The sequence below is a fragment of the Clarias gariepinus genome, chromosome 26, assembly GCF_024256425.1.
Source record: "Clarias gariepinus isolate MV-2021 ecotype Netherlands chromosome 26, CGAR_prim_01v2, whole genome shotgun sequence".
Lineage (NCBI taxonomy): Eukaryota > Metazoa > Chordata > Actinopteri > Siluriformes > Clariidae > Clarias > Clarias gariepinus.
Genome location: NC_071125.1, coordinates 11376868 through 11398211, shown reverse-complemented (window position 1 = coordinate 11398211; position 21344 = coordinate 11376868). Strand labels below are relative to the sequence as shown.

Genomic DNA, 21344 nt, shown 5'->3' with positions numbered 1-21344 from the left:
TCACGAGCTATTTCCACATGAGCAATTCTATCTATTGTTATAGTTTTCATGTTGTGTTATACACTGGAATCAGAGTTTATACACGGAACCATATAAAGCGAGGAGCATGGATTGGGTAAATGTTTAGTGTCCCAGTATTTCCTCCCAGAAAACGTCATCGTACCCACTAAAGACCTCTGATTCAGTCGCCCCGCCCACCACACCTAATATCCCGCAGCACTGCAAGCGCATGTCACAACCACGGAGGAGAGATATAGGAGCACCCTTAAGAGCGACATCCAGTTACATTAAGAGGCACCGTTTTGTGGTCTAAAAGATCCATCGACATGGATTTTATTGTAAAGGTAGGAAAGAGTGACTTGCAAGTGTAATATTTGCCGTTGCCGATCGATTCTGCTACTTTGAGTTATGCATGCCGATTGTCTTAAGTCAGGTGTCATGCTAGGAAATATATCATTAGGATCTTTAATATTAATTATATTACATTTTGCAAGATTATTATGTACTGATCGTACACAGTCCAAATTACTTAATATTTTAGGTGAGGCAGTTCCATATACTTGAGCGGTTTTCTAACTTAATGACTGCATTACATGGGCCTTTTAAAAATAACATTTATATTTAAAATATTTTACTATAATGTGAAAGTTTATGTATATGCAGTCAGAAGAATCAACCTAAAATTAATTATCTTTAATAAATTAATGTGTGTGCTTTATGTGGTAAATCTTTTCACTTGGTTACCACATAATAGGAAATATGTAAAGTTGGCCATTGGTGTGACTACAAAACCAGGGAATTTACATAATCTACAAGCTCGTGTTAGCATCATATTGGAGTAACAGGTGACATTGGTCCCTCACAGCTCCAGAGTCACCTGATTACATCATCTGTTGTGTGTCCATATGGGTTTTAGTTTTCCTCCCATTTTGCCACCAAGTTTAAATGAATGTGCACATACAGTAGTGCTCTGTGTTGGTCTGGTGTCCCATCTAGTAAGCATTCCTGACTTGTGTCAAAGTGTTTTAGGATAATCTCTAGATCGACTGTGACCCTAACCAAGATAAAACAGTTGCTGAAGATGAACAAATTAATTAATGAAATTATTTTTTCTATATTACCATTTCTTACCATTCTATTACCATGTCTCCAAAGTTGTAGTAGTTCTTATTATGAATATATATTTTCCATGCATCAGATAATCATGCCTTATAATTCTTGCCTACTGAGCAGAAAATGAGCATAAACTGAGCATTCCTTATAATCATGCCTACTGAGCAGAAAATATCAAACATTAAACATTAAGACACATGGGTTAGAAGAGCAGAGGACCACATTGAATTCCATTCTTGTCAGCCAAAGGAATTTGAGACTTTCAGGGGACAAGCTCATCAAAAGTGAACAGATCTTATCCACAAGGTGTTTTAGCATGCAGACACTCCTCACACAGGATGTATTTTGCATCATTCAGTGTAAACACTAGAGACTGCTGGGTGTAAAATTCCCATGAAATCAGCAGTAAATACATCTCTTCTAAAATACTTTAACCAGCTTATGCAGCACCAACACTACGCCATGGGTAAAGTCCCCATGAATTATAAAGTAGACTGTAAACATGCAAAAAAACAACCAGATCTTCCAAGGGTTATGTATGTTCTCAGATCTCCTCTTTGACTTAATGGAACTACATAGTTCCTACTAGTTCATACTGCCTCCTTTTTGTCAGTTCGAACAAGGTCACCCTATCCACTCTTTGTCACCATATACCTTTTATTGTGCCCAATCAATGAACAGTAAGGTTCTTAGAAGGACAATGTGGCACTGTTTTAAAATGGCCACTCAGAGGAAAAGCTCTCTGTGTGTGCATGCCTGAGAGAGAAAGAGAGAGAGAGAGAGAGAGAGAGAAAGAACTGGGCACCGACCTATAAAATTGATGTGCAGACCATTTGTGTTACTTATTATCTGCTTTTTTGTTGTTTGACTAAACATGACCAACTGAGGATGTTCATAAAAAATATAGATCGAACAGAAAATAACGGCTTTAAAAATGATTTACAATTGGTCAACTGTACAATAAATGGTAATTTACTTTTACACCCTATACATCACTGTTATAGAATGTTTAATGTCAGTGTTGCTTATACACAACGGATCTCCAGTGAAGTTTTTAGAGTTTTTCCTCTGGCCAGCATATTTTTATTATTGGAAGATTAGAAACATCCAAGACAACCTATCAGCAATTCCCACGCATTTCTTTTTACTTTTTATGCATTTCAGAACCATTTCTTTGCCATTGACACATGGTTAAATTCTGCAGTGGATAAACTATTTGGAGAAAGAGGTTTGTGATTTTTTGTCTCTTTTTATTATCTGTTCATTTTCAGTAATATAAATACCTTTCACCTCTGACTTCTTGTAACAGTTTCTTTAACCTTCCTTATTTAGTATGCCAATTTACTAAATTTATATCCACTGCAATACCATTATACAGTTGAACTCAGCAGTTTACATAAACTTAAACCAAATACATTTAAACTCTTTTTTTTTTTTTAATTCCTGACATTTTAATCCTAATGAACGTTTTGTGAAACTATCTTAGGTCAGTTAGGGATTATTATTTTATGTTAAGAATGTGAAATGTCAGAATAATAGTACAGAGATTGCTTTCAGTTTTTATTTCTTTCATTACATTTCCAGTGTTGCAGAAGTTACATACACCTAGTTAGTATTTGGCGGCATTGGCTGTACATTGTTTAACTTGGGTCAAACGTTTCAGGTAGCTCCTGACAACCTTGTAACAATATTTACTGGAATTTTATCCCATTCCTCCTTACAGAACTGGTGTAACTGCTTTTTCAGTTCTGCCCACAAATTTTCTATAGGATTAAAGTCAGGCTTTTGTGTAAATTAACTTTGTTATCCTTAAGACATTTTGCCACAAATTTTGACATATACTTTGGATCATTGTACATTTTAATGAACTGTTTGTGACCAAGCTTGAGCTTTCTGACTAATGACTTTAGATGTTGCTTCAATAGATCCACATAATCTTCCTTCATTATAATGCCATATATTTTGTGATGTGCAGCAGTCTGTCCTGCAGCAATGCATCGCAGAAGTTGATGCTTTACCCGTGCTTAATTTTTGGGATGTTGTTCTTCAGTGTGCAAGCATCTTTAATTTTCCTCCAGACATAATGATGATTAATATGGCCAAACAATTAAATTTTTGTTTTATCAGACCAGAGGACAGTTTAAGATCTTTGTCCCATGTGCAGCTGCAAACTATAGTCTGGCTTTCCATTGAGGTTTTGGAGCAATGAATTCTTGCTTTCAGGTTATGTCAATATAGCATACATTTTACTATGGATATAGATACGTTGCACCTGTTTCTTCCAGTGTGTCAATTGTCATTTACTGTTGTTCTGGCATTGATGTAGGTTTCGCGAAAAATACTGACCATACTGACCAGTATGATGGTTGTGTGGTCCCATTGTGGCTTGTGGCTTCAGGTCTTTGAAAATTGTTCCGAAGGATAAATGAAACTTGTCTTGACTAACAGAGGTCTTAGTTGATTTTTTTTTTATTCTCCCTTGATGTCAAAAATGGGGCACTGGGTTTGAAGATTTGAAGGTTTAAACTTGTATGGAATTTTCTAAGTTGTTTAAAGCCACAGTCCACTAAATGTATGTAAATTCTGACCCTTTGGAATTGTAATAGAGTAAAATATAAGTTAAATAGTTTACCTGTAAGCACGTGTAAATAAAGTAAATGTCCCAACTGACTTTCCAAACTATGGTTTGTTAATATGATGTCCGGGGAGTAGATAAAAAAAGAGTTTTAATTTAAATACCTAAATACAATATCTAATTGTATGTAAACTTCTGACTTCTATTGTACATTTTTATGCAAATTTGGCCACCTCAAAAGCTCTGCTAAATCAGAGATTTAGGACATAAAAGTCCTGTATTTAGGACTATTATGTCCTTTCAAAGCTAAGTGTGTTAGAAGTTATATAACCATCTAAACCTTTTTAATGATATAAATCCAGGAAGAATGCCATTTGTGGGGGAAAAGGGTCATTCTTATTACAGTAGATCTGTGCTACAGTAGTTTCCAAGTTCATGCTTTAAGGTTTTAATATTTATTCTTACTTAACATGTCCCCTATTCATACTCTCTTAAACATTACCACACAGGGATATAAATAACATAAAAGCTTCTAGTTACTCCTAAGATTTTAGGCTATTAATTAACATAGCAATTGAAAAAAGAAAATCAGCTGGTCAACAACAGACGTATTATTTCCACTACTGAGTTAAATCTCTAATGTTTCATGTTTAACAGACCCGTGACTGCTTATGTTATAAGTTGTGACTCTCAAGTACATCTGAGATTTACTGTTTACAAAGAATATTATAGCAATGTAAGGAATACAGAACAACACTACAAGTTTGGCCTGACATGAAAACTCAGAACACCTCCAGGCCTCTAAGGTCTTATGGTGCTAGAGAATTCTATTAATTTACACTATAAAAAGCTATTCTTTTCCGTTGTCGGGATGCAACAGAACCATTGAAATTGGCAAATCAGCATTACCACATGTAAAGAATAACAGTAACTCATAACACAATAACTCTGTGTTAAAGAACAGGAAACAAAATATGTTTTAAAAAAGTGTAAAATTTCTGTTATTTTGTAGTTCTGATTACAGTTGAACATAACTGTAGCTAGATGAATGTTTTATTCTAATAATAATGGTGTTCTTATAATAATTATTATAAAAAGTATTTGTTTATTGGTAGATCCAAGAGTACGAGGTTGGCTGCTACTGGACTCCTGCACACCCACTCTGGTCCTCACCTTCATCTACCTCCTGATAGTCTATATAGGACCAAAGTACATGAAGGACAAGCCAGCTTACTCTCTGAAGAATGTATTGTTATTGTACAACTTTGGGGTCACCATGCTGTCCTTCTACATGCTAGTGGAGGTAAGAGAAAGAGACAGAGCTAAAAACCCAAAAATAATAAAGGATGAGAATGCAACTAGAAGCACTAGAATGAATAAGAGAACCAGGGCAGTTACTTTAGTACTGGTTGGAAGGGGGTTACGGACTTCGAAACCCAGCATCCGCAGGGTTCCACCTTGAGCAAGGTTCTGCTTCAGGAGCTCTGTATCCTGGCTGACCCCAGCTTCCTAACTGCGAAAAAAATTATTCCACTGTGCTATGAGGTACATGTGACAAATAATGGATTTTTTTTTTTAAGAATTGGAGAAAGCAAGAGTGACAAGACTGACAATAAGAGAGAGGGAGAGAGTGTTGTCCATAATAACAGGAATATTTTATTTAAATGATTAAACAAGGCTAAATAATTTTTTCCTAGACAAGGCCCTCGAGTGACAGAGTGGTAAGGCTCGCTATATCATTTGGAGATTACTGGTTCAATTCCCAGGTGATGCTGTAGCCTCTCACAGCTGAGGTTCCATGTCTTAGCGGGGTGGGACATAGATGCACAATATGCTGCCTCATGCATCTACAGTCAAATCATGGGCGTCTATGAGCACACGCAAGCAAAAGGAGCGGATAAAGCTGCCCTCTGAGTGTGTTACACTATCCCCTCATGTGGTTTGGAGGAGACGCCTGATAGCCTTCAGCCCTCCCAGACTGGTAGTAGGAGCCCTTGTGGAGCCCCCTAGTGACCGGGAGGAATTGGATGCGACTAAATTGGAGATAAAATCAGTGAAGACGATAAAACCATAGTTAGACAAATGTAATTATATCTGATAATAATTGCTTATACACTTGGATGATAGAATGACAGCATCACACAAGACGTATACATAGACTAGCATTATGTTTATATGGCAAATATAAAAAAGTGATGTAACAAATGAAAAAGAAAGGCATTCCCTCTTTATGTTCTATACTTTTTTCTATTACATGCTTAACATTTTTAGCACTTGTTAAGAATGCTTAAGTCTCTCTCTCTCTCTCTCTCTCTCTCTCTCTCTGTTTGTGGTTGTGTGTAAATTTGGTAGCTTATTTCAGCAAGCTGGTCTGCAGGCTACAAACTGAAATGTCAAGGTCTGTTTGATGCAGGAGAGGGTGACATCAGGGTAAGTGAGAAAAACCACAAGTCTGCTATGAGCATTAGTTTTTAATATCAATTAGCTATAATAACCAATTTATCACGTTTTGCACAATACTGTTTCTGAGGGTTGTCTCATTAAAACAAAGAATCAAATTTTGCAAAGTTGCCTTTAAAACTTCTCTACATACATTGATTTTAGAAGTATGTTATTGCAAAGCTCTCATTAGTTGTGGTGATCTTGATGCATATTATTCTCAGCGTTGGTTCAATTACTTTCAAAGCGGTATTTAAGATCAGTATTAAATGTATGTTTAATGTGCCTTCTGAGAATCTAATGCATTGAGCAGGGAAAACAGCACACAGACTCAAAACAAAAGTAAGTGGGAAAAAGAGAGGGGAGCTGAAAGTAAGGAAGTTGCAGAAAGTACGGTTCCTTGGATACAGAAGTTGGCAGCGGACTTCCCAAACCAGGGAAAGGTCGCTGTTGACAGAGAGTGAAGACAAGGAACCAGAGGCGGTAGTTGAAGCACAGTCGGACCCAGCACCTGTCACAGCACCCCGCCACAGTCTCGATCTCTTCTGGGGCCAGTGAGAAGAATGTTTGTCGTCTGCAGAAGCCATCTGCTTGCGATGTTGTGCTCTGGCCCTGTGCACGATTTAGATCAAGTAATCATGCGATGAGAGGAAAAAGCAGGTGATAAAAGGTTTGATGTCCTTAGCCCTTGCCATCCACTTTTTGGGGTTTCTTCTGCTTCTAACAGTCCTGGCCAGTATCACCCTAGGAGGAGAGGAGCAGGCAAGTTAGGCACTACACCAGCAGTGATTAGAATGTTTTCCCTTTCAGTCCTCCACAATAAAAAGGGCTACTAGGGACCTCTTTCCGATCTCGCCGTACACATGTAATCAGGAGAGGCCTGTATGGCTGCGGATCAGCTGGGATGATGAGGAGGGAACTGGGTTAGCATCGTCATCGCTCTGGTCGTCAGCCCAAAGCCTTAGGATGGTGGTGCATCTGGTTGGTTCGGGTTCGGTGGGCGCTCCAGCAGACGTGGGAGTACCTTCAGTTCTTGACAGATGTGGGATGAAGTAAGCATGTTTAGCACACACTCAAGCTTACCCACCATTTTTAACAGGAAGGAGAGGGCTTTCATGTCCACAGATTTTCATTTTTTGTGGGGATGGGAGCATATAAACTAGTCAATCACGACCCTCTCAGTGACTTCTTGTTGGGTGCCTGGGCACTAAAGAGGCCACAGCGAGCTAAAATTGCTTCTTTAGCAGGTTGTAGTTGTTCGCTTCCTCTGGGTTGGGAACGAAGTATGCTTGCTGTGCCTCCACACATTGCTTGGAGGCCCTGATTTAGGTGCTGTAGAAGTGCCTTCTGTTGGATGCTGGTCTGGAGCAGATGGCTAATGCAACTGTGTGGGGAGTTTATACTAGTTAGACTAGTTAGAAGTGTTTTCTACTTGAGACTGGGTACTCACAATACTCTCATTCATACTCGTTTAATCAAGAACAAAGATCCTTTTGGTAACAACTTGTCATGAATCATAAATTGGACTTTAAGACTTTATGAATTCTCACAGAAACCTGGCAGATGGGTTTGTTTAGACATGCAAATCACATTGCTCCGACAAAAGAGGCAACCTCACAATGGTCTGTCGCGAGATTACAAAATTAACCCCATTGCCCCTGCCTCATCATTCAACATTTGAGTTAATAGCTGTTCAACTCCATGGATCAGTACCTGTTATTAGTATTGTGTACAGACCTTCAAAGTCATATTTTTTTATGGAACTCTCCTCTTTTTTTAACTCTCTTATTTTGTTTGGACTCTTGTTGAATTGCAGTGTCTTCCGATATCATTTTAATAGGGGATTGTTGTTCGTTTTGATAAAATTGCAAGTATGCTCACCAAAGATTTAACATGTCATGCTAGACAGTTTTGGTCTCAATCAGTTTATTTTCCCCCGAACATGAAGTGGCATACTCTATACTTAGGCTGCTGATCAGGACTCACACCACATAATATTACTACAGTTGAACTAACCATCTCAGACTACAAAGTTGTGCTGTTTGACACTTGCTAATCTATTTAAATAACTCTAATTCTGCTCCTGTTTCTACTTCCTATTATGAACACTTAATGGATTAATACAATAACTGTCTATCCTCTGTTCTCATCACCTTAAAAGCTTTGAAAACACAAATTGTCTTATTATTTTGCTGCTTGTTTTAAACATAAAAAGTTGTTTTCTTAACATATACTTCACTACATAAACACTCTTGCTATAGCTTAACCTTAAGCCATTGTTAGACCTGTCTTGAATAAACTTTAGAACCCAATGAATGAATAACTACCTATTTTCATGTCTAAAAGGTAGTCATGTCTCTCACTTGAAACCAATAATCTCTATAAACAATTTAAATCAGGTTTTTAAACCCCAACAGAAACCTCTGTTGTTGAGATCACCAATGACGACCTTTGTGCCACAGACTCTGGTCTACTCCATCCTCATCCAATTTGATCTCAGTGCCTTAGAATCTCTCATCAAATACTTCTGGAATGCCTAGCTAGCATTGGAGTTCATGTCACAGTGTATCAGCAATTTACTACATACCTCATTGATGTCCTTTTTTTAATTGGACAAATCTTGTCTAGGTATGAGGGCTTAACAGTCTGCCACAGAATCCCGCAAGAATCAGTGTTGGGGCTACATTTTTCATCTTCTCCCTCTTGGCCATATCTAATGCCATTTTTATTGTTATGCTGTTGATAAGCAGCTTTCTCTGTGTATGCAGTCCACTTTTACTCTTCTAGTGTTCATGACCTCAACACATGGATGACAAAAAATATTCTCAAATAGCACAAAGCTTTTATCACTAGAGCTAAGAAACTTTGGATTGTGAGTAACTTGGTCTGTGAGCATTTTGCAAGATGAGCATTTTTTTTAAATCAATTTTAAACTTAATAAACAAGCAAGGGCTTGATATACGAGTAGTATGCATGTGCTTTGTCTGACCCCATTACCAGATTTACAACTTTACAAAAAAATTGCCCTACTCACTCTGAACTGCATTTCACCAGATTTGGTTGTATGATGTTGCGTTCTTTTATGGATGTGACCTATAGTGTAACCAGAGAGTCCATGAAATACAATGTATTATTATTATTATTATTATTATTATTAACTGCCCTGTAATCAATACAAGATTTTAGACAATAATGTATGTAAAGTAATTTAAATCCAGCTTCATAGAAACAGGAGCTTGAACAGCGTCACTATCTTCTGCATTTTTGTTTCATGTTGTTTTTTACCATCATGTTTGTAAGTCAATATGTAATAAATGATCCTCAGTCACTCAGGGTTGCTGGGTTAGAGGGATGGGGAAATTTCTACATTATTATTTTTGTGCATTGTGTCAGGCTTGTGAAAAAATACAAAATAGCATAACAATTTAAATTTGGATTAATGCAATTCTGAGTAACATTTAAAAATAAATGTAGCAACAACTATAACACTATAAAATGATGCTCCAGTCAAGTGAATGTCCAAATTGATGTTTTATTCAGACATGGTACACAACATATTTAATTATTATATATTTACAGAATCTTTTTGATATTTGGTTAAGGCTTCATGTTATTGTATTTGAGCAATTTACTGTACCACTGTTTTTCCTCTGACAATTTTTTTTTGTCTTGCCAGGTAGCAAAAGTGTTGTGGTGGTACTACTTCTCTAAGCTGATTGAGTTTCTTGATACAATCTTCTTTGTACTAAGAAAGAAGAACAATCAGATCACATTTTTGCATGTATATCACCATGCATCAATGTTTAATATCTGGTGGTGTGTTCTTAACTGGATTCCCTGTGGACAGAGTAAGTATACAATTATGTTGAAGTTGGAATGTTACATACGCTTAGGTTTTAACAGATAACACATTTTTTTATAACACTCTACAGATTTCATGTTAACAAACTATAGTTTTGACAAGTTGGTTAGGACATCTACTTTTTCACGACAAGTAATTTTTCCATCTGTTTACTGACAGATTTATTTTACGTGTAAAGTGCACTATATCAGAATTTCAGTTGGTCAGAATTTTACATACATTCTTGTTATGTTACTGTGCCTATAAACATCTCGCTAAACTCCATAAAATAATGTTATAACATTAAAAACCTCTGACTTTAAAGATAATCTACTTCAGTCAGTTGGAGGTGTATTTGTGGAACCATGGAAATATCAAAATAAATCAGCCAAGATCTCAGAAAACAAAATTGTGGACATTCTCATGACTGGTTTGTCATTGGGAACAATTTCCAAATGCATGAAAGTACAACATTAACTAAAAATTCTACACAAGTAATAACAGCATATAGCTATGTCACCATCATACCGCTCAGGTGGGAGAAGCATCCTGTCTCCTAGAGATGAACATACAGAGAATTTAAATCGGTATTTAGGAGGACAATAAAAACTGATGCACACAAACACAGTAAGAAACAAAAGTGAGTGAAGGTGCCCTCTAGTGGTCTGAGGGGAATTGTCCATGGTGGATGACGTTAAAGATAGATAGATACATAGATACATAGATAGATAGATATAGATAGATAGATACATACTAAATGATAGATTCATTTTACTGCATATCGTACTATGTATGACTGTGTATGTGACAAATAAAATTTAAATTTGAATTTGATCCCGAATGAAATTCCAGGATTTTATATTATGCTTAATTTTTAAACGCATTATTTTCCAGCTGAAATACAACTCAAATCATGTATTCTGGCAAGTTATTAATTAGCTATATAGTTAAATCAGGGCCTGTATTTACTAAGCATCTCTGAATCATACATAGGAATCAGGCTAAAAGTTCATTTAGGACTGACAACAGTCCTACTTCAGAGTAGAACTTAAAAGTTATTTATAAAGCGTCCTATTCTTACTTTCAGCGAGGAGTAGGACTGCGCCAAGGAAAGCGTGTAAAGTCACTTTTTACAATCACAAAAAGCCACAAAAGTGGGTATTGTAGTTTTTATAGGTTTTTGTAGTTTTAAACGGTGAAAAAGTGAAATGGTGAAGCGGCAGTTGTGTGAAAGATTAATGCACATAGATAAAAAAATTTTGAGGGGTGACTCAACTGCATGACGTTACCCTAATGACTGCTCTAATCACAATTGTTTAAAGCCCCAATAATAGAGCTGTGTAGGACTGTCATAATTTGCTTAGAAAGTATAACTAGAGAGAGGATGAGAGTTTTGCTTGCGGAGGAGGGAGTAAAATGTAAAGAAATAATTAAAGCAAAATTCTGCCCTACTTTTACCTAGGTGAGTGAAGTGAGTGGAGGCAATTTGTAAAAGCATTAATGGCATCTGTCAGTTTGCCATACATACACCACAAGAGTGTGAAACACGGGGATATGCTATGTTAATGAAGTGATAAAGTGCTGCTAATAACAGGAAATCTAAAATTAACAGTTGTGTACATTCAAATAATTGAATATAAATATATAAATTGCACACATAAATATAATTATTTTAATAATTATATATATTAGTGGATGTCATACTACAATGTTTGTTTCACTTCAGACATTTTTGGGATAGGGAGGCAATTGCATTGGAGTGACAGACACACCTCATTTTGTGTTTTCCATGTAATGGTCTCATTGTGTACAGATGTGTCTTATATTGGGGCTAATCCCAAAAGACAACCTTTTTCACTGTGGCATCAATTTCAACATTCTGTGGGTATAAAAAGCTGGTATTGTCAGTAAGTCATTTCAAGTTCATCATTCAAACAGCCATGAACACACGGTGTCACTTAAAGTGCCTCTATTATGCAATTTTAAAGGTTGCTAATATTGCTTAATACGTCTCTTAAAACAGGTTTACATGTATGCAAGGTCAAAAAACACTTTAGTTTTCTCTAAAAATAGATTTAATTTTACCCCATTTCTAAATGATTCGTAAACGACTCGTGTGAAGCAGTTCGAAGACTCAGTCTGTCTAAACCCCTCCTTTCCGTAAGCCCTCACTGCTGTGATTGGTCAGATGGCGCGGCCCTCATGATTGGTCTAGCGTTACAGCGTGTGTCGGAATACATAGAAAAGATGGTGTCGGTTTTACCGTGTAATGACCAGCTAATTTTATGTTAACCGTGGCTTCAATAATCAAGAGGTCTTTTATCTTTGTGTCGGTGTTGCGTTAAAAGGCCAGTGAGCAAAAAGGACAAACACAAACAAGTAGATAAAGCAAACGTGTATTATACAAAACTAAATAAAGTAAACGAAGAAGGTGCACAACAACCAAAGATATAAACAATATTTACAAACTACATATAATAAATGGTATGTGTATGTGTGCGAGTGAGTGGAAAATGTACAAAGTCCGTGTTTATTGTATGTGTGTTATCCAAGTATACCGATTATGGTTCGCACTCACCGGGGTTAATGAAGTCCGGGGAATATGTTATGACGGAGGGTGAGAAGTCCGGGGAATATGTCTAGTCAAAGATAATCCGGTTAAAAAATCTTCGAAAGAAAATGATCCACAGCAATCTCTCCTTCTTTCATCCAAACAAATAATGCCAGCGCTGGTCCACCATTACTACAAGAGTGTGGTAACGTTAATTGTAAGATGGCGGGCAAGTTGTTCGCGATGTAGAACATGGGCGGACATTATGCAAATATCTTACAGAGTGACGTAGATCCGTAACAGAGTAAAAATAGATTTACTAACGACTTGTTTATGCTAATGTTAGCCGATTTTTTTAAATAGACAAAAACCTCATTTATCGTGCACTGTAAGCGTCACAGATAGTGCAGATAGTTTATGTTCACATACTGTACAGCTACATGACACACTTCATGAAAGATCATATTTGAAAAGGCATAATAGGGGCACTTTAACAGACGAGCAGCGCCACCTGGCCATGTTGCGCCTTCGGGTGAGTGGCAGGCAGTCAGATGTTGCTTGTGAACTTGGTGTGTCTCAAAGTGTCATCAGCAGACTTGCATCAAGACACAGAACTACTGGCAGAGTTCATGACAGACCCAAGAGTGAAGCCCCACGAGTGACAGACAGCAATGATGACCAGTACCTTAAGACCTATGCACTCAGAGATCGTTATGCAACTGCCACACAGCTGCAGGCCCGTTTACAAGATGCGAAGGGTACTAGGGTTTCCAGACAAAACATTCACAACCGACTTCACCGCTTTGGCTTAAATGCCAGGCGACTGTTGCAGGTGACTCCACTGTCACCAAGACACCGCTGTGAACGTTTGCAGTGGGCACAAGACCATGTAACCTGGACAATGCAGCAGTGGTCTACCGTCCTGTTCACTGATGAGTGTCAGCAGCGTTGCTGGAGAAGGCGAGGTGAGCAATACGATGAGGTCAACATGGTTTCCAGGGTTGGCTTGGTGGAGGAGGTGCAACAGTCTGGGCAGGCATCACCAGTCAGCGCAAAACAGATTTGGTTATTGTACATGGCTTACTCACTGCACGTTCTTACCTAAAAGACATCATAGGACCCATTATCATCCCCTTATCCCGCCACCAAATCCCCAATTTTCTGTTCATGGATAATAATGCTCCACCACATCGTGGCAGAATTTTCACAGCTCGACTTCAGGAAGTTGGCCATCGATGTCCCCTGACCTGAACCACATAGAGCATGTCTGGGACCAGTTGAAGCAGAGACTGGATGATCATACCCCACCCCCACGTGACCTGGCAGAACGCATTGCCTCAGAACATCATAAGGCTAGTGAGTCGCTGTCAAGCTGTCATTGCGGCAAATGGTGGAAACACCAGTTTTGTAATTTGGGGCTATCCCTGTTATTGCCTAAATTTTGGGGGTAATAAATATTAAACTAATGAAAATGGTGTTTTTTTTCATACATTATTAGTAATATCAAAGGGAACCTTTACTTATTTTATTCAAATTCAGAGCAAATAGGAAAAGGGCTCATGTAAATAACAATATCCGTAACTTATTGTGAGTTGTTTATATATATTATATATGCATTATTTTTAAATGCACACCCACTTTAAAATAGTAACGCAGTGTTGGGATCTGAAGGTGAGTTACAGACAGTCAGAACATATTTACACAGTATTTTTGCCCCCCCCCGCTCTAAATTGGCCACAAAGCATTTGAAATATAAAATGTGTCGCAAAATTCCACATAACAGTAGTGTGGAGTGAACCTTTTAGCTTGATCTAATTTATTATTTGAAACACTGAATGAATGATGGTTTTTAAACATGGGCTGATGTGCTTCATGGCTTGTGTGCAGGTTTCTTTGGACCCACACTGAACAGCTTCATCCATGTGTTGATGTATTCGTACTACAGCTTGTCCACCATTCCTTCAATGCAGAAGTACTTGTGGTGGAAACGCTATCTTACACAAGCCCAGCTGGTCAGTACAATAATCCAATTTAATTTTTTCCACAAGTATTTATGTACAATTTGTCTGATAAACCTAAAAGGTAATGTTTTTACAATTTTAATCCATATTTTTGAGATGCACAGAAGCATGGGTATAAACTCTAATGGAAAGTTTACTTTCCAAAATAACACAAAAAACCCCCTTCATTTACTGTATAAAAGGTAGTTTTGTAACACTCTTTGTGACTGTTTTGCTGTTTCGCTATACAAAAAGAGCTACCTTTTAGAATTTTAATTGTTGTTTAAAATTGTAGAAGGAATATGAGTCCTTATTCTGGATTTGGAAGAAATGCCAAAGAAATTGGCAAAACAGTTGTCTAATTATGAGGTTCTTAAAGCATGAATCAACATTTTTCTTACTAAGAAGGGGCAATAATCTAAGCAATAATTGTTGTGGTTGGTTGTATTGAACTAGATCAAGAGATAGGCAGTATTTATGTATTAGTAGTAAATTACCTAATCCTAAAATGAAATATTCTACGATACAGGAGTGTTTAGCATGAGCCGTAAACGATAATCATCAAAATTACAGGAAAAGGTTACAAAGCCAGTTTTAAAGCTTCAGGACTTTAGTGAAACTTGGTGAAAGCCATCCATTATCTAGAAGTGACACAGAAGTTACACAGAAATACAATGAATTTATCTTTGTTTAGTTTAGCAGTTATGACAAAGAGGGGGAACAAATAACCCCTGTTCTGGCATCCCTATATTGTCTTTCTGTTCAGTTTAGAATTAAATTCAAGGTCTTGTTAATGGCCTACAAAGCGTTTAATAAGCTAGCTCCATCATACTTGTCTTTTTTCAACCACATAACCCAGCACAGGCTCTCACGTCTAATGGTCAGTTGTTACTTGTAGTTCCCAAAGCCAGGTTGAAAAGTATTCTGACTGTAGTTTTGACCGTTTTTGTTGTTGTTGTTGTTTTAAATGGTAAAAAAATCAAAATTCTAAAATCAGCGGCAGTTGTTTGAAAGTTTATGAAAACAGACAAAACTTATACAGTAGATGACTCGGCTGCATGACATTATTCTAAACAGACTGCTCCAATCACAAAAGCTCCTATAATAGAGTTGTGTAGGACTGTCAATCTGATCATAGTTATTTTTAAGAAACAAAACTGGAGATAGGATGAGAGCAGTTTGTTAGCGGTAGAAAATGTAAAAAAAATAATTAAAGCAAAATTTGCCGCACATACCCATGAGGAGTGTGAAACACGTGGAAACACTGTGGTAATAAAGTAATGAACTGCTGCTTATAACAAAGTGTCTAAAATAAACAGTTGTGAACACTCAAATAATTGAATATAAATATATAAGATGCATATATAAATATCATTATTTTAATGTGTGCGCCATGGAGGATCCCTATAACTTCTGAATGCAGTTCGTTTTTCATTGATTTCACACTGCATTTGGGAAATGTATAAATCTGTGCATGATTCGTGGTGCTGTAAGAGCAGAGTTTAATTTATTATTTCCGACACTGTCATTATGTCACTGTTACAAAGCTGTATCTTCACCGTTACTGAAAAACTGTAAAATCTCAGTCACTGTCATGACGTATGACAAGTTCTTTATTCATTGATCACCGCATGCAATGTTTAAAATTTTTTTTTCCAATTTTAAGAATTTTGATAAATACCTCTTAATCGTACTGAAAGTAGGCCAAAAATGGCATAATTCTGAACATTTTTGGCCACTTAGGTGCGATTTGCTACTCTGAGATGCTCAGTAAATATGGGCACAGGTATATACTGTATAATTTAGAAATAAAATGACATTTTTAGTTTAAAGAATCTTTTAGGTATTGCATTTTTGTAGGTTTATTGAACTTAAACTACCCCCCCCCCCCCTTTTTTTATTACATCTTTAATAAAAAGGCTAAAATTGTGTTTTTTATGGTTTTTATTTCAGGTTCAGTTTATATTAACTATAACACACACATTAAGTGCAGTGGTTTTTCCCTGTGGTTTTCCTCTGGGCTGCCTTTTGTTTCAGTCCAGTTACATGGTTACACTCGTTATCTTGTTCATCAACTTTTACATGCAGGTAAGAAAATTATTGCAATTAGTAGAAAGTGCTAATTTATATACACATACACACATAGTGGGTATGGAAAGTATTCAGACCCCTTAAATTTTTATTTTACTCTGTTATATTGCAACCATTTCCTAAAATCATTTATCTTTTTCCCCTCAATGTATACACAGCATTCCATATTGACAGAAAAACACAGAATTGTTGACATTTTTGCAGATTTATTAAAAAAGAAAAACTGAAATATCAATGAGTATTCAGACTCATTTTCAGTATTTTTACACCTGGATTTGGGGATCCTCTCCAGTTCTGTCAGGTTGGATGGTAAATGTTGGTGGACAGCCATTTTTAGGTCTCTCCAGAGATGCTCAATTGGGTATAAGTCAGGGCTCTGGCTGGGCCATTTAAGAACAGTCACAGTTGTTGTGAAGCTACTCCTTTGTTATTTTAGCTGTGTGCTTAGGGTCATCGTCTTGTGGGAAAGTAAACCTTCAGCCTATTTTGGGGCCCTTAGCACTCTGGAGAAGGTTTTAGTCCAGAATACCCCTGCACTAACCCGCATTCATCATTTCCTTGATTGCAACCAGTCGTCCTGTTCCTACAGCTAAAAAACACCCCACCCCTTGGGCCACTCTGCCATAAAGCAGAGTGGAGGGCGGCAGTGATGGTTGACTTCCTACAACTTTCTCCCATCTCCTGACTGCATCTCTGGAGCTCAGCCACAGTGATCTTTGGATTCTTTTTTACCTCCCACCAAGGTTCTTCTCCCCGGATAGCTCAGTTTGGCCGGACGGCCAGCTCTATGAAGGGTTCTGGTCGTCCCAAACGTCTCCGATTTAAGGATTATGGAGACTACTGTGCTCTGAGCACAGTAAGTGCAGCAGACATTTTTTGTAACCTTGGCCAAATCTGTGCCTTGCCACAGTTCTGTCTCTGAGCTCTTCAGGCAGTTAATTGACCTCATGATTCTCATTTGCTCTGATATGCATTGTGAGCTGTAAGGTCTTATATAGACAGGTTTATGGCTTTCCTAATGATCAGATAAAATGAACAGCACCTGAGTTAAATATACGAATGTCACAGCAAAGGGTCTGAATACTTGGGCACATGTGATATTTCAGTTTTTCTTTTTTAATAAATCTGCAAAAATGTTAACAATTTTGCGTTTTTCTGCCAATATGGAGAGCTGCGTGTACATTAATGAGGAAAAAAATTAACTTAAATGATTTTAACAAATGGCTGCAATATAACAGTAAAAAATTTAAGGGGGTAAATACTTTCCTACCCACTGTGTGTGTGTGTGTGTGTGTGTGTGTGTAATATACACATATATATATATATATATATATATATATATAGTACATATACAGTGGAACCTCGGATTACGAGTAACGCAGTTTACGAGTGTTTCGCAAGACGAGCAACAATTTTTAATAATTTTTGACTTGAAAAACGAGCATTATCTTAGTTTACGAGCACCGAGTATCATGTTTCACGCATGCGCTTCTTGTTTTAACAACGAGCGTTACATCATCACAAGTGAGCCAACGGTTTTTCTCTCTTGCAGCAGCAGAATTGTAGGTAATCACCTCTCCTGCTGGGTGAATACACCCACACACACACACACACACACACGCTGTGTGTGTGTGTGTGTGATGTACGTGTGCGCGCACACACACACATTAACGGAGAGACCATTTTTAAAACCGTTTGAAAATTAGCAAGGAACATTCCTAGTCACACTCACGTGAGCGCATACTAACAGGATCGACAGAGAGAAGTTTGTGTGTTTATTTGGCAACCTGAGAGAAGGGGAGCTGTAAAGCCGAGACCTATCGTCTCCCCTGCTGGGTCTTAGTGCCTGCAGTGTTTTTGAGTGCGCGTGTGTGTTTGTGTCTGTGTAAGGCAGAGAGTCTGTGTGTTTGTTTGGCAACCTGAGAGAAGGGGGCCGTAAACGCGAGCGAGCCCCCCTTCAGCCCACCTCCTCTCATGTTGCCAAATAAACACACAAACGCTTCTCTGTCGCGATTGTTTTCAAAGGTGAGGAGCTGTTTATTTTTTGTTGTTGTTGTTGTTTTACTTACAGCAGTGATCCTGTTAGTATGCGCTCACGTGAGTGTGACTAGGAATGTTTCTTGCTAATTTTTAAAAACGGTCTATCCGTTAATGTGTGTGTGTGTGTGTGTGTGTGCGCATGCACATTTTACACACATACACACACACATTTTATATACAGGGTGGGCCATTTATATGGATACACCTTAATAAAATGGGAATGGTTGGTGATATTAACTTCCTGTTTGTGGCACATTAGTATATGTAAGGGGGAACAAGTCGTCCATTTTGGATCCAACTTATCCGACTCATAAAGCAGTTATTAGCAGTTTACATACTGACACGTAAGGAGTAGATATAAATTGTGTGTTGATGTCTGGTGAACGCAGTAACTGGGTCATTGCAGCAGATTTCAATACAAGACACCCTACGAGACCACCCATCCCCCATGCTACAGTTAGCAAACTGCTAATAACTGCTTTATAAGTGGTCAGAAACTTGTAAATAACTCATGAAAGAATAAAGTTATGTTAAAACCAAGCACACCGTTGTTTTTCTTGTGAAATTCCCAATAAGTTTGATACGTCAAAACATGACCCCATATCACCAACCATTCCTATTTGATTAACGTGTATCCATATAAATGGCCCACCCTGTATATAAATTATACTTGCAGAAACTTGTAATGTTAATTTATTTTATATGTCAAGTGTATAATATACAAATTAAGGACGGATAATTAAAATATTTATTTTATGTAATAAAAGTTAATCTTTTGCTTTATTTCTTACTCTCTTTATTAAAGGCATACAGAAGAAAGCCAGCCAAAGATGGCCACCTAAATGGCATCTCATCCTATGTTAATGGAGCCAAACATAAGCTGCAGTGATGACAAATCATAACTTTTTAAAATTCACCTTTCATGTTGACTAATCTAATAGCAGGATAATCCTCTTTAATTGTAATAATATAATTGTGTTTTGTATAGAGTACTTTTTTAACCTTTTTTATTAAGCAGTTGTTTGTTGCTCTCAGGATCTGACAGTGTTAATGGTTTTAGTGCTGTACTTTACCTCCTTATAGAAGCAGTACTCTGGGCATTTGTCAATAATCTAAAGAATACTGTATATTGTATAAGGAATTTGAGATTATTTCTTTGTGTTGTATTTTCAAAATAGTGCCACAGTGGCTCAAGGCTTAGCATAGTTCTCTTAACCTCCAGAGTTCAGGGTTCAAATATCTACTTTTTCGCCAATGTCCCCCACATTCCAAAGACGTATGTTGTAGGCTGTTTTTTTTTTTTTTTTTTTAATTGCTTAATTTTGTCCTGGATCACGGCCACAAACCCAGAAAAATGGAAAATGAATAAAGTCATTTTCAAATTGATTTTGGAACTTTAGAATTTAACGCCATAAAGTGAAATAAGGACTAGTGTCTTCTCTTGTGATGTTGTGAATAGAGTGTGATCATATGACCACATAAGAAGACACAACCTGAACCCCAAAAACACTGTGCCTTGCTAGGGTACCAAAAGTGTGTAGTATCAATCTTAATTTGACCCTAGCATCATGAATATCAAAATCTTATTTATATTGCTTCTTTGTAAAGCAAGCCCCGAAATCTTATAACTGCCTTTATTTACATTGAACGTTGCCTCGCTTGATTAATTGTATTTTTTTTTTACTCAGATTTTTACCATTCCCATTATTCATTCTATTTATATTCATTCCCTGTCTGTACAACCTAAAAGACTGCTTCAGTTTCCTCTTACACTTGTATATACACACAGTTATACCTACAGGTCTTACTTTCATTTAAGTACTTTGCAAATAGCTTTCAAACATTTCTTGAATCATCCTTAACATTTTCAAAACAGTAATTGCATTTCTCAAAACAATTTGTACAAATACCATTAAACCAATGGATTATCTGCAAAAGCCCATATCTTGCTTAAAATACTTAGGTTATCTCTTTAAAATATTTATGTCAATGGACATTCCATTGTCAACAGAATAACAAGTCCTTGAGCCATTGTTTATGGACAAGAAAATTAAGTCTTAGCCATGTTGTTAATGTGTACTGGATATTCTGATCAAAACTATGGCTAAGGTTTATAATGGTAGTGACTGAAAATGACAAGCCTACACTTTTTAGCAGTACAAAGATAAATGATTTCTGTGGATCATTTAGATTGCATAAATGATAGAAATACAAAATTAAAAATTTAAACTATTGGCCCACCGATTCCAATCCACATCACAGTGATATTATTTTCTTGTCAATGTACTGTAGCATGAAAAAAAATATTTTGGAATATCCTTTTAGCCTCTGTAATTATCTGCTGCTATCTCACATGTATCCATGGCAGCCATCCATTTAGAACTAGACAATCATTGTTGATCTAACATGTCAACCATTCCCCTGGAGACAATGGTAGCTCATTCAGGTGAAGCTCTTCTGGGTTGCTGATCAAAAGGTCAGTGGTTCAAGCCACATCTGCCACTATTGGGCCCCTGAGCAAGGCGCTTACCCCTGTATGCTTTACGCTGTATCATGGTTCATCCCAGTCTCTGACACATAGTTCCTACCTGGGACATGTGAAGAAAATTTCACATTGTAAAATGTAAAAGAAGTGTTAAAATGTGTAGAAAAGCTGCTTGACAGCCATTTTGCATAATGACTTATTCAACTAAC

General features: G+C 37.2%; 1 protein-coding gene across 2 annotated transcripts; it reads left to right on the top strand.

Annotated features, from left to right (window-relative positions):
- The first annotated feature begins 132 nt into the window (after window positions 1–132).
- Window positions 133–19914, top strand: elovl2 (ELOVL fatty acid elongase 2). Of its 2 annotated transcripts, XM_053487683.1 has the most exons (8): window positions 133–344; window positions 2278–2341; window positions 4804–4991; window positions 6041–6118; window positions 9804–9975; window positions 14407–14531; window positions 16473–16607; window positions 19456–19914. In XM_053487683.1, exons 1-8 carry the CDS (start codon window positions 327–329, stop codon window positions 19537–19539), a joined length of 864 nt encoding a protein of 287 aa, XP_053343658.1. In that variant the 5' UTR covers window positions 133–326; the 3' UTR covers window positions 19540–19914. The 2 variants fall into 2 exon arrangements, with proteins under 2 accessions (XP_053343658.1, XP_053343659.1); XM_053487684.1 differs by lacking the exons at window positions 133–344; window positions 2278–2341; window positions 4804–4991; window positions 6041–6118; window positions 9804–9975 and adding an exon at window positions 11445–13484.
- The last annotated feature ends 1430 nt before the right edge of the window (window positions 19915–21344 follow it).